The sequence below is a fragment of the Toxoplasma gondii genome, chromosome VIIb (genome assembly GCF_000006565.2).
Source record: "Toxoplasma gondii ME49 chromosome VIIb, whole genome shotgun sequence".
In the NCBI taxonomy this organism is placed as follows: Eukaryota; Apicomplexa; class Conoidasida; order Eucoccidiorida; family Sarcocystidae; genus Toxoplasma; species Toxoplasma gondii.
In genome coordinates this window covers 1,262,015-1,275,061 of record NC_031475.1, presented here as the reverse complement: position 1 = coordinate 1,275,061, position 13,047 = coordinate 1,262,015, and the positions used below count along the sequence as shown (strand labels likewise).

At 59.2% G+C, this 13,047-nt stretch overlaps 1 protein-coding gene across 1 annotated transcript; it reads left to right on the top strand.

Moving 5' to 3' along the window:
- Positions 1 to 1,834: 1,834 nt before the first annotated feature.
- Positions 1,835 to 12,756, top strand: APVIIB1 (AP2 domain transcription factor APVIIb-1/ADA2-B; the record flags this gene model as incomplete). Its single annotated transcript, XM_002365303.2, has 7 exons — positions 1,835 to 3,747; positions 4,176 to 5,099; positions 5,492 to 5,708; positions 6,066 to 6,248; positions 6,941 to 7,619; positions 8,237 to 8,445; positions 8,695 to 12,756. The coding sequence occupies 7 exons, from the start codon at positions 1,835 to 1,837 to the stop codon at positions 12,754 to 12,756; spliced, it is 8,187 nt and encodes a 2,728-aa protein (XP_002365344.2).
- Positions 12,757 to 13,047: the final 291 nt, after the last annotated feature.

Sequence of the window (13,047 nt, the reverse complement as noted above, 5' to 3'; positions counted from 1 at the left end):
CAGCTAGGATGCACGTTCCCTGTGAAAAAGCTGTCTAAGTCAAGACAGACCATTCCTCCGTGATTCTGTCAAAGTAACGCGCCGGCATAAAGTGAGCCAAAAGCATCGCGTTTCCAGCGTCTGCGTCGTAGCAATGCCTCACGACTCACTGGCACACCAGCACACCTGCCACGCACAGCATTACAGCTCTGTCCTTGGATCGACCGATATGGCGAAATGTGTGAACAGGCATATACGCATGGACAGAGCTATATGGAGGTCTGGCTGCATGCTCAAGAGATCTCTGTTCATACATCTGAAAATATGCATCTATAGGCGGTGATGTGAATGTATGCGCAAGAGCTCACAAACACTCCCGGGGGTAGGACTCCCGAGGTCTGAGCTCTGTCGATTTGGTTGGATAGAAGTGCTCGAGGGGGACGCTCGAGCAAATTAACTGAATTCCCTAATCTGGATACGCATGCGGAACGCTAAAGGGGGAGCTGTTCATTGAGGTGACTGCAGTTCCTCGTTTTTTTGGAGCGCGCGAGCACGCGACGTTTCCCGCGCATTCGCGGCGCTTGCGCGGGTGCACAACGTTTATACCGGCGAAGTGGCAGGCTTTCAGGCGTCGGCTGCGCAAGAAAGGGAGATATCGATCGAGCTGAAGGCTGGCTCCTTCTTCCTTTTTTACGTTTGCGTTCTCCGGGCGTTCGCCTCGGTCTTTCAAAGCCGAAAGATAGGAGAATGCGCCGCACGAGTGAAACGAATAACGCGGTCCTAGAACACCAGCCGGACCTCCCGTCGTTGCCTGCCTCCCTGTCTGCACGACTTCTCTACATCATCTTTCTCAGCGAGTCGCTCGGTGTGCGCCTACGGCGAATGCGCCGGGAAACGCGGAAATCTTGTGTATAGACTTCGCTGTCCGTTCATGCCCGCCTTTTATTCTAACTGTCGAACGAGCGCGTAGCGATTCTACCGGTTTTGTCCACCCTCCTCCGCGAAGCCTAGTCCGCCGCGCGAAAAAAAGGGAAAGACTAGGTCTTGGCTGGCATCCACGGTCTGGTTTCCTTCTTCCCTGAAAGGTGCTCTGTTCTGTGAGATATCTCACGTAATTTTCTCGCGCCTGTTAGATGATATGCTTCCGCTGTCTGTGGCGAAGTACCGAAAAGTCCTCCTGCTGACAGGTGCTGTGTCTCGTGATGTCTCGTCCTCACTCTCTGGAATTCTACAGCCGGATCTCCGCTTGTCTCATCCGGATTTCCTCCCTTTCGCCTTTTCTTTTCGTTACGCCGGCACCCGCGTCTGTGGCAGCCAAAGCTGTATCTCTACTTCAGTCTTAAATCCATTGCCTTCGTCGTCCTCGGATGGAGTGTGTCTCCTCACGCCTTCAGCTCAAAACGGCGAGATTCTTCTCCGTGTTTGCATGCATCTCTCTCTTCTCTCTTCCTCGCGCTTTTGTCTCTCGTTGTTTTCTCGCCCCCTGTTCTGTCTCCCCTGGCTTCTCCGTCGCTTGCCCTGGAGCCTCCTCTCCTGCGTCATACAACGTCCTCATTCACTGTTTTTTCTCGTCTTTCCAATTCAGTCTCGAACGCACATTAAAACCAAAGTTTTTTCCTCGGCCTCGTCTGGTTTGTATTCCCCTGCCTCTGCGTCCCCTGTATCGCACATCGCGAGACCTATGAACCAACACATACGCGTGTAAATCTACGGGAACAAGTTCAAATGTATACACATTTATTGTAGGTCTCCATTCGGCTCGACCAAATATATAGATATCTCCTTGTCCTTTGTTGAGGGGGGCGGACTATGCTGCGAGGCGGCCTACTGCTTCCACGCCTTTTCAGGCATTGGCATGGATCCTCCAACGCGTCCAGCGCCTCTGGGTTCCGCCTCTGTACAGTCCCCGCCGTCGTCTTCTTCGTTCTCTCTCACATCTCCTCGTAGCATGAGCCAGGCGGCTGTCTCTGCTGGCGACACAGCTGATGCCACTGTCTCCTCCGTCTCTGCCAGGCTGTCTCCATCGCTGTCAACCTCTCAGAGAGACGCGGGGACAAAGGGGGAAGGATCGGCCTCGACTCAAGCAAGTATGCCAGACGCCGACGAGAGGAGCAGCCGGTCTGAGAAGAAGGGTGCGACAGCGAAGGAGAGTTTTGAAGAGCCTGTGGAAGACAGGACGAACGCGAGAGAGCCTGAAAACGTGAACGAAAAGCTGGAAGATGAACCTGGGGATAAATGGAGGAAACTGAAAGTATCTCGTGCGTCGAAGCACGCTCTCAAAAAGTCGAGCGAGACCGAAAAAGTGACCCGGCGCGGAGTGGAAGCGATGCTGTCGAATCGCCTTTCTGTGTCTCGCCTGAAAAACGCAATGTGTCTCCCTACTCCTGAGACAGAGAGACCTGACCGCGGCTCTGGCGGAGGAGAAGCTGCTCGCATGAGGACGCGGGTCATTGCCCGCAGAGTGCATGTTTCTTCTTCACCGAAGCAGTCTTCCCAGCGGTCTTCTGTCCTCTCTACTGGCACGCCTTCACCCTTCTTTCCTTCGTCACCCCGGCGCGCTTCTGGTCGCTCCTACGTCCGAGTTTCTCCTTCCCCAGCTCCCAGGTCTCGCGAAGTCGAGGCGAGAGGGACCTTGTCTCCGGCCTCGCCTCCCCCTGCGACGTCAGAAAAGGTCGCGGTTTCTGTGTGTCGCCACAGAGGAAAGGAGGAAACCTCTCCGAGTGTAACGCGCTCCCAGAAGCCGCGGTGGTCCTCCGCAGCTTCCCGGCGCAGCGAAAGCACCTCAGGGCGGCGGAACCTGCCCGCGGTGCACCGTCTCCTCCGATCCGCCGGCCGCAGCTCTCCCAAAACAGAGCGTGTGGAGAGCGATTCACAGTCTCGTTGTCGCGGGGATTCCTCCCCCTCGGCGTCTTCTGCATCCTCTCCCATGTCGGGCAAGGGGACCTGCGTCGCGCCCAGGACTCCGGCGCCGGTGTCGACTCAGAGAGCCGCGCGCATGCGCAGCCTCCGGCGCCCACTCGGAACGTTCACCACGCGGCGTGAGAGAGCGACGCCTTCCGCGCTCTCAGGCTCTCGCCCAGGCTTGAGAAGTGAAAGGCGGGCAGAGGGAAGCCGAAGCCGACGCGGAGTGTCTCCCGTCGCTTCGAGCTCCGACGCGGTCCTCAGGGACGCAGACGAGGACCCTGAAGAAGGTGATGGCGCTCGCGAGAGGCTGCATGGCGCCCGCCGCCGGCTGCCGGTTTCGGCGCGCGCAGGCGTCAGCACGCGTTCCTCCGCTGCTGGGTCTTCCTCAGAAGGATACGTTGGGAGTCAAGGCTTTCCGGGGATGTCTGAGGACGGCGGGACTCCTCCCGCCTCGCCCAGAACGGAGCCTGAAAGGAGGCGAGGCGACCGCGAGAGGCCTGTCTCCGACTTTCCAGGCCTCCGGCCGCGCCACTTGGCGCCAGGCGAGGAGCCACCGACCCCTCGCCCTGGCGGCGTGTCTCCTCGCTCTTCGCCGATGACGCCTGAGGAACGCGAGAAGGTCGGGACGCGCCGAGGGTACGGGATCGGGGGGATCGGCGACGGCGGGCGGCAGAAAAAAGCCAAGACAGAGGCGGAGAAAGACGACGACACTCGTGCGTTGTGCGGCCAAAACGAAGAGCGCCTGGTCGGATCGACTCCGAACGAACGCAGCCCTATGCGGCCTATACTCTCCTTCTCCCCCTCGTCGCCAGCTCGGAAAAAAGACGGCCTTCAAGCGCGCGATGGATTTTTCGGCGCGAGATGGTGAGTTCTGAACAAGCCGTTTCTTCACCAATCTCTCGTTTCCACCGCACGGCCAAACTGTGCGGCGTCACACCCTTCTGGTCAGTCGCCTTTCAGTCGTGGCCTCGTCTGTGCAGATTACCTCTTACCTCTGTCTTTTCTTTTATATTCGCATTCGTTTGCGTTTACTTGGTTCTAAGTTTCGCTCTCGTCTTCGCCTCCCCGCTCTCCGTCTCTTTCCAGCCGCCATTCTCGACCCCAGCCGTTCTGTCTCTGGTTTCCTCTCCCTTCCGGTCTCTCCGTCTGGCTCCATTTCTCTCAAATGTCTCCCCGGTGCCTCATTCTTCCACTTCCTTGTCTTTGAGGCGTCTGTCTCTCTGTGGCTCCCGCGAACTGTTTGCATCTGAAGCCCTGTGTCCAGACGGTCTCGCCTGTCGCCTTTTTTTCAGGCGTGTCAACGCACAAACGGGTCTGAAGGAACTTGATCCAGGCCCACTGGGCGTCGACTTCCACTGCAACGTCTGTGGTGTGGACGTGAGCGTCGGCCAGTGGCGAGTCCGCTGTGCAGAGTGTGACGACTTCGACTTGTGCGTCTTTTGTTTCGCCCGCGGCCGCGAGACGGGGACGCACTTGAATACGCATGCGTACAGGCCGGTGCCTCCGAACCGGCAAGAGATTTTTGCGCCGAATTGGACCGCTGACGAAGAGCAGATGCTTCTTGAGGGCGTCAGTCGCTTCGGCCTCGGAAACTGGAACGACGTCGCCTCGCTGGTGAACCGTGTGGCGCTGCGCGCCAAGACCAAGCAGCAGTGCGAGCAACATTACATGAGTGTGTACATCGACTCTGGAGGCATTCCAGCCGCCCTTTGGGAGCAGGAAACTCCTGCCCCCAAAGTTCACAGCCCACCCGAGGCCTCGCCTTCGTCCCTCATCTTCTCGCCGCGCCGCGACGCCTCCTCAGACAAGGACGAAGCCGCCTCACCCCTCCAGAAGGCCGCCGGCGCCGGCCCGCGAGACGGCGCCGGCGAAGACGGGGGCCTTTTGGGCTCCAACGGAGACACCTCCGCCACCACGCCCGACGGCGAAGCCGCGATGCCCCAGAACGCAGCCAAGACGGGTGACAGAAGACACGGGGACGAGGCCGAACAGAGGCGCGAAAGAGCACAGAGAGGCGAGAACGAAAACAGGAGCGAGAGGGACGAGAGAACCGAGGAGGAAAAGATGTTTGGGACGTTGTTGGCGGACACCGAATCAGATGAAGAAGAGTCGAATCAGCGGACACTGGCAGAACTCCAGGCGGACAGCAACTCCTGGCACCCGCCCTGGATCGCGAAGCCTGTGCCTCCGCAGCCGCACCACAACAACCTTCAAGGGTACGACCGCGCTTGGCAGCACGAAGAGCTGGAGAGGGTCCGTCGTGGTAAATCAAGGAGCGTCGGTTCTGTTTCTCGTTGAGAACGGATGGATGTATTGTCAGCGGAATTCGCCTTCAGACCGTTTGTCCCCCTCGCGTCGAGCAGCTCTCTGTCACGCTCGATGTTACGATCCTGAAGTTTCTTTGTCAACCTTCTTCTCACAAGAGTTTTCTCTCCTCTTCCGCGGCTGCGTTTGGCGCCTGCGCTGGTCTTTGTCGTAGATGGGCGTACTTGCTGCGGACCCTGAGTTTCACGTAGAACCTGCCGGCCTCCTGTTTTGTGTCCCCGCGAGATGTCATGTCTCGATGCGCTCTGCCTCGTATGCCCCTGCGTTGTCTCCGTTCGCCCAGGTACCTCCCGCTTCGCGGGGACTTCGACGTGGAATACGACAACCATGCGGAGGCGCTCCTGGCCGACATGACCATAGAGCCGCACGAATCTCCCTCCGAAAAGGCCTTGAAGCTGAGCATCGTGGAGGCGTACAACTGTCGGCTGGATGAGCGAATCTACCGGAAGCGGACGATTCTGTGGAGACACTGGGACGACCCAAAGATCGCGAATAGGGAAGTGAGTCACATCGTCCGTTGCCTCTGCTGGTCCGGACCTGCCAAACGTTTTTTGTCGTCTGCGTTTGCGTGTCTCTATGCCCCTCAGTTCAAGTTGCGTCTCTGTCTTCCTTACTCTTGTTGCCGAGCCGTTGCGCGTTGTTTTCTTGCCTTGCGTTCTGGGGGTTTTCGAGCCGTCTGTCGGGCGGTCGGGTGCAGGCGCGGGCGGGTGACGTTCCGGTGGTGGAACTTCCGTGGTGAAGTCGAGTCACACAGGAACTGCATATATGTGAATCTCCTTTGTGCACCCATACTCGGTCACCTTCATGACTGCATACTTTGCCTTCTGAAGGAAGTTCCTTTCGCTCTTTCTTTGTAGAAAACAGGCTCCCTCCTCGAACGCCGCTACTGGCAGCAGCTGAAGCCTGTCCAGCGCTTCCACAACGACTCCGAGCACATTGCTCTGATTCGATCACTGGTCACCTACGCAGAGGCTATGGAGCGTTGTCGCCTCCTCAAAGAGTGGAGAAGTCTCGACTTGCACACTCTCCAGCATGTCGTGGTATGCTTCTCTCGCGAGTCGTCGTTGGTCGCCGCTTTTTCCACTTCTTTCGTTCGATTCGTCTGCAGAGGCACAGCAGTGCCGTCTCTGTCCTCCGTTTCTCCAGCCTGACTTCGTGCGGTGGGGCCTGTCTCCATCTGGTGGCTCTCCTCCTCGTACTCGCGACTCGCTCTTCGTGTCTGGCTGTTTGAGTCCGACCCCTCACGCGATGTCCTGGTCCCCGAATCAGGGTGATGCTGATTGGTTCGATGCAAACTTCGTTGGCAGTTTTGTTTGACTTTTTCCATTTCCACTCCTGTCTAACAGGTTTTCTGCCGACCGCTTCTGGCGACAGTCGGCCGCCACTCACAGAGTCGACGTGGCTGAATTCTCTCCACAACTCCATTTTCCGACAAAGCTACACTTCATCTCTGAACCGCAGACTTCATACATATAACTCTCTCTCTCTCTCTCTATATATATATATATATATATATATGTATGTTTATAGGTATGGTTAGAGATATGGTTACAGATATGTATATAGAGATATTTATATAGAGATATATGTTAATATTTTTCTACGCGTGTGTGTATGTTCCCGCAAGCACTCGGTTTCGATGGGCGAACGTGGTGTAGCATTTCGAGACATACTGGTTGCGCCGGTCCCTCCTAGCTCTTCTTCTTTTTCCCCGTGCTGTCTGCCCTGGTAGGACTACGAGGCTGAGAAGCAGAAACGAGGCGCAGCATGCCGGCCTGCAGCGTTTCGCTCCTTGTTCGATGCGCCTTCGGTTTCCGGTGCCCCGTCAGCAGACGACTCTTTGAAGGCGACCTCGGCTGGTATTTTGAGCGACGCGCCTGCGGGCGAGCTCGTGAGAGTGACACCGAAGTCCGCCGTCACCTCGACCTCAGCCGAGAGGCCTTCGTCGCTGTCGGCTGCGGCGCCCGTCGCTCTTCTGACTGAGACACAGGCCGAGAAGGGAGAGGCCAGGGAGAAGCAATCGTCTCTCTCGTCTTCTCCCCCTCCTTCCGCTTCCGCGCCGAGTGCAGCAATCGACAGTGCGTCGGGAACCTCTCGCAAAGGCGGTCGACAGGGAGGACCGGAGACGAGGGTGAAAGACGGCGGTCCCGACGAGGAGAGTGAGGCCGATGCGAGAGAGCAGGGACTCGATGAAGGTGTGAAGGCGAAGAAGCGAGGAAGAGATGAAGAGCTTTCGGAGGGGCAGGCGCATGCGGACGGTCTCGAGCGATCTGAGGTGGATCTCTGCAGGGCGCTACAGTTGCCTCCTGTGCTGTACCAACTTGTTATTCAAGCACTTAAGGCTCAAGCCCAGATGCTGCCCACGGTCGAAAAAGACATGCTGAGGAAGAAGAGAAAGCGCATCAGCACGAGTAAGGAAAAACCGGGATTTCTGCGGGGTCAGGACCCCACAGTGTATAAGAGGAAAGAACCAAAGAGGAAAGGCGAAAGGCGGGGACACCTGAGAAGAGCGAAAAACCGGTCTTCTCTTCTCTGCATGATCTAGATTAAGGGGTTGTCGACAGCGCAAGACATCCCGCTGTTCGTCTTTCTTTGTTGTTTGAGAACCTCTTGCGTTTTACCGCTCTTGTCGGGTGAGTGTTCCGACAAGGCGCGGCCACCGGAGAGGAGCCTCACTTTGAGTTTCTCAGCCTCTGCACACAGGGATGCGCTGAAGGGGAGAAAGTGGAGGAGTGGAATGCATGTCAGGGACCGGAAGCCATGCATTTCACCTCGAAGTGATTCGCTGTGGAAGCACCATAGATATGTCGTAGAATAGTCGTCTTTTGGGGATCTTAACTGTGACTGGGAGAGACTGCCAGTCGCTTTGTTTTGATCTTAGGTGTGCACGCTCCCACTGCAGTTGTTTTTTCGGTGATCGGAGTCTTGATTGGCCCGTCGGATCTGAGGTGGACTCGCGGGCAAACCATGCCAACTCTGTGGTGCCGTCTCAAGTTCGGTTCGATTTCTCGGTTCTGTCTCCGCGCAGTTGGGAGCCTGTGGGACTTCGACGTTCGTCTGGATGTGGAGCAGAAGGCCGGCATGTTGAGAGATGCGTCTTCTCCGAAGGTCATCCTTTCTTCGCCTGGGAACCAAACCGTGGGCTCTCCTCCGTCTCCTTTCGCTGTCTCGTTTGCGTCGTCTGTGCCTCCAGCCGCGGGCCAGGCGACAGATCTGCGAACGCTAGGTGGAGAGGCAGTAAGTGCCGTGGGCTGCGCGCGCCTTCTTTCACGCTGTCGACTCCGAGACAAAACAAATACGGACAACAGCGGGATGCCTTGTTCGTTCTCGTCACTCGGCTACCTCGCTCTCGGGGTTCTGGCCAATATCGCTCTAGTTGCCGCTTCTCCTTCAACCGTGTGCATGGGGAGGCTGAAACGTAATGCATCGTAGTCTTCGGTGTTGTCGTGTCACCAAATGCGTCTCATCAATCTTTTCTCCCTTCAGGCTTCTTCTCAACGCTTCGCTGGCGGCCGCGAGGCATCCACGTCTCGTGCTTCGGCGCCGGGGGACGGCCCTCCCCTTCCCGGCGGGTCTGCGCAGCTCGCGTCCGCTCAAGGCCTCCCGCAAAGCGAGACGCATGCATATGAGCCAAACAGACAGAGCCTGCACCCGGGGTATGGGGCCTCGCAAAACCCTTCTCGTCTCATGTCGTCTCCCTCGCCGTCTGCCTATACTGCTCGCAGCGGCTCTTCGCTTCACGGGACGCCAGACGCTTTCGCTTCCCCCGGGACACTCGCGCCCAGTCCCCAAGTTTACGGTGGCGCGTCGCGGTCGGGGCCAGAGGCCGCTCGAGGGCAGACGGCGCACTCCGCCTCGCCTCCTGTTTCGAGCCTTCCTCAGAGTTTCATGCATCTCCACAGACAGACGCTTCCTGGCACTCACCCGAGTTTCGCGTATTCCAACGCGGCGTATTCGCACACGGTCGCATGTAGCAACGGCCTCCAGTCCTTTCATCCTGCTGCCTATTCGACCTATCGCTCGAACGGGTCGTCTGTGGACGTAGGTCCCTCCGGGTACGCGCTGTCGCCTGCGGGCTTCTGCGGCGCGGGGGCCTCGTTGGGACCTGGCGTCTCTCAGAACGGATTCTACGCCTCCAGAGCGTACTACGGGACACCGAGCGGGGTTCCCTTCTTGCCGCAGGCGCCGTCCCTGAGGGCCGCGAATACGGTACTCCAGAGGCTTCAGCAACAGCAGCAGCTGCAGAGCTTCCTTCTCGCTGCAGGTCGGGGAGGCAGGCCAACAGCGCACCTTGGTTGGGGGCAACAACAGCCGGGGACTGCTTTGCTTGGAAACGTCATTTCGACTGGTAGTGGAGCCGGTGTCGGAGGCGGACACGATTTCCTGATTCCGTCCGCTCATCAGAACGTCGCCAATCTGTCGCACATGTCACCTGCGTATCTCGCGGGGAACGGTCACCCATATCTGTCTTCGCTGTCTTACTACGGTAACCCAAGCAACGGGGCAGCGATGCATGCAGCTTCAGGGTACGGTCAGCTAAACTTGCCGTCGCCGTTCACCGCCTACCAGAGCAGTCTTCTTCAGCCGGGCGCCTCGCCTTCGAGACAAGGAGGAGGGACAGGGCCTTTCCTAAGCCAGCCGAACCCAGGGCACCGCGACCTCGGCGCGGAGGCTGGGGCGCAGGGGGCAGGAGACCCGCAGGGGCCTGGGCGACGACATCCCGGGATGCTTGCGAGTGGCGGAGGTACCCGAATTGAAACCAGCACCGCACCTTCTCGTCTCTTCCAGAGAGAAAACCAAATGGGGAGTTGCCGCCCTGCGTGGCCATCGGGCGACTCTCTAGCGCATACGTCAAATTCCTTAGAGACGGATGGAGACCCTCTGCATACTGGGCAGGGCCTCGACCGTTCAGAAAGACAAGACGGCGAGACTTCGCAGGGCGACGCAGCGTGCGGCGCTGGTGAGCGGATGAAGAAAGCGACCGGTGAAGGGACAATGGGCAGCGACGCGGAGGCGCAGACGGGCATAGATGGAGCGAAGATTCAAGCCTCCTTCTCTTCGGGTGAATCTCTGTTCGCCTCAGGCCCCAGTGTCCTGTCCAACACAGGGTCTTTGCGTTCGGTTGTTGCGGGACTCCCTGCAGGGTCGGCAGGTCTGTGTGGGCCTGGGGGCGAGGGCGGCGGAGGGGCGTTGGCGGAAAGGCGAAAACACGAGAGACTGCGAGTTCCGCCAGACAGCCAGGAGAGGCAGAGAGCAGTCCCGACGACTCTGTCACAAGAGGGAAAGCGAGAAGAAGAGAGAGAGAAATGGAAGGAGTTTGTCCTCCATAAACTCGTGCCGCGGGTCCGAGGGGTTCGCTACGACGCTGTCAGCCACCACTGGGTCGCCCAGTGGCCTGCTGTCTTCACTGCGTCCCCTTTCGACAGCGTCCAGAGTTTTCGTGAAGGGGGAGTTCCCCCTGCCACACTCGCCGTTTCCGTAGAGAATTCAGGCGAAACCCCCACAACGCGGATCCCGGCGTCGGGGGGACCAGAGACAGAAGGCGCCACCCGTTCTTTGGCGTTCTCCATCAAGCGGCTGGGCTTCGAAGGTGCATGGTTCCAGGCTTGCGAGGCCCGACGCAAGGAGGCCGAAAAGGCCAGGGACTGGGGCCTCGTGGCGGAGGTGCGGGCAGCGGAGACAGCCGCTCCTTCAGTTTTTGCGGCCCTCCAGGACGAGCTGCCGTCGCTACCCTTTTCGTCGAACGACTTGGCCAGCGCGTTTGCGGGCCTCTCGAATACTACTGGCGAAAACAAAGGCACCGGCGGCTTGCAAAATGCGTCGTTCTCGACAGGTGCGAAGAAGGACGAGGTCCGAGACGAAGAAGACAGGCGAGAGAAGCCGGGGCGACGGCTCCCGAGCGCCGCCTCTCCGGTGCCGGCGGCTGTCAAGGGAGGCAACGAAGCCGGGGCCGGCGCCCTGTCGAGTTTGACGCGGGCGGCGGCGCATCAGCTGACCATCGAAGGTGGACTCAACAGCGCCAACTCTGAGGTCGTCTTTGCGTCGCCTATGGCGGGTCTCCCGAGACACGCAGGTAGCTCGAGGGCGACGGACGGCCTTCTGCAGCTGCGGGGAAGCCCTCCAGGTCAAGAACTCATTCAAGCTTCCGCCTCCACTGGAAAGCAACAGGTGGGTGACGAACCAGTCCTGGCAGACGCCCAAAATGCTCCTCGCGGTGTCCTGCAACTCGGGGGACAGTCTCTTCATGTGACGTCTGCTTTGGCCAGCCCCGGCATTTCCGGAGTAGGACGCGAACGCCTGCTGAACGGGCGTCCTTGCGTTGTAAAGTCTCTGCATGGTCTACGCCTGGAGCGGAACGGGGGCGCCTGCGGAGGTCTGGGGCCCTGGACCGGCGGAGGTGCGAGCGCGGTCGGAGCGTCGCTAGTTGAGATGCACAGGCGTCTCCCGCTCGCCCACGCCGGAAAGGAGACTCCGTCGCCAGGGATTGGAGTGGCGCGGAAGGCCATGGCAGCGTCCACTGTCGTCGCGCATGCAAATGGAGGCGATGGTCGCGCGATGCTCCTGGCGACTGGATTGTCGCCGGTCTCTGGAGGCGTGAAGCATCGAGAATTACCGAACAACCTCGCAGGGGGGCAGTTTCGCGCCCAGCGCGATGACGCCAAGGCGGCTTTCTGCAACGGCGGCGCCTCTTGCAACGGTGCCTCCGTTTCCACTTTGCCTGCGCCGGCGCTTTACGCTACTGGCAAGCCTCGCGGCTTCCCCGGTCGAGGTGGAGGCTCCACGCATGCACAGAGTGGCGTTTCAGGGCGAGGCCACGGCGAGAGGAGACAGGGTGGAAGTGTGGGGACGGGTGAAGAGAAAAACGGACAGGGTTCCTCTGCCCAGCCGACTCTCGCGTGGAGCGACGATGATGAGGGCGCCAACTCTTTGGAGCCTTCTCCCGCAGCTCGTAAGGTCACTGCATGCCGTGGAAGCCGTGAGGCTTCTTTGGCGACAGACCGCGCGGCAGCGGCAGGGCCGCGCGGGTCTTCGGCGCAGACAGTGGCCTTACCAGAGGGGCAACGCAGGACCACTGGGGCTCTGCTGAGTTCCTCAGTAGGCGCGGTGGAGCGAAGTGTCTCCGAGACGCCCGTTGCAGAGCGAGAAGCGTCCAGCTCGTTCGTGCAGGGTCCAGGGTCGTTGCATGCGTCCGAGGACATCAGCGACAACGACGCTTCTCAAAGGCAACACCGCATGTGGGCAGGCGGTCCAAGGTGTGGAGTTGAAGGAGCGCGAGAAGAAGAGGCCGGTTGGGCGAGAGACGATGTAGAGTTACAGAATCAAAGCAGTGGCCTGGAGAGAGATAAGGAAAGACAAGCAGTGGAAAGCGAAGCGGATACCGTGGAGGCAGCGAGATGCGACGAGAACCGGGAAGAAGGAAAGGGAGAGAACGTCGCCGTCGTGGACGCACATCCAACGAGCCGAGAGACAACTGTTTCCGAAGGATTTGCCTGCACCGCGCCGCCTCTCCTCTCGGCTTCAGGACAAGAAAACGAAACAGAGCGCTAAGCCAGGGGCAACGCGACGGAAGGGAAAAGCGGGCGGCTGCAGGGTGAAGACGGAGCCAGGAGAGGCCCAAGCGCGAGGACAGAGGCAACAGGGCGCGGGGAAAGAGCCACAGCGTCTGAGGGGAGTCCACCGTCGAAGAAGGGAGGGATACTAGGCGGCCGAGCCGCGGTCCAAGACGTGACGATGCAGAGACTCCTGGAAGCGACTCACGACCCTTGGGTGCATGCAGGAACGTGCGTTTTGGTCCCCGAAGCATCGCGAGACAGTATTTTGTGTGAGACAGGAAAGCTT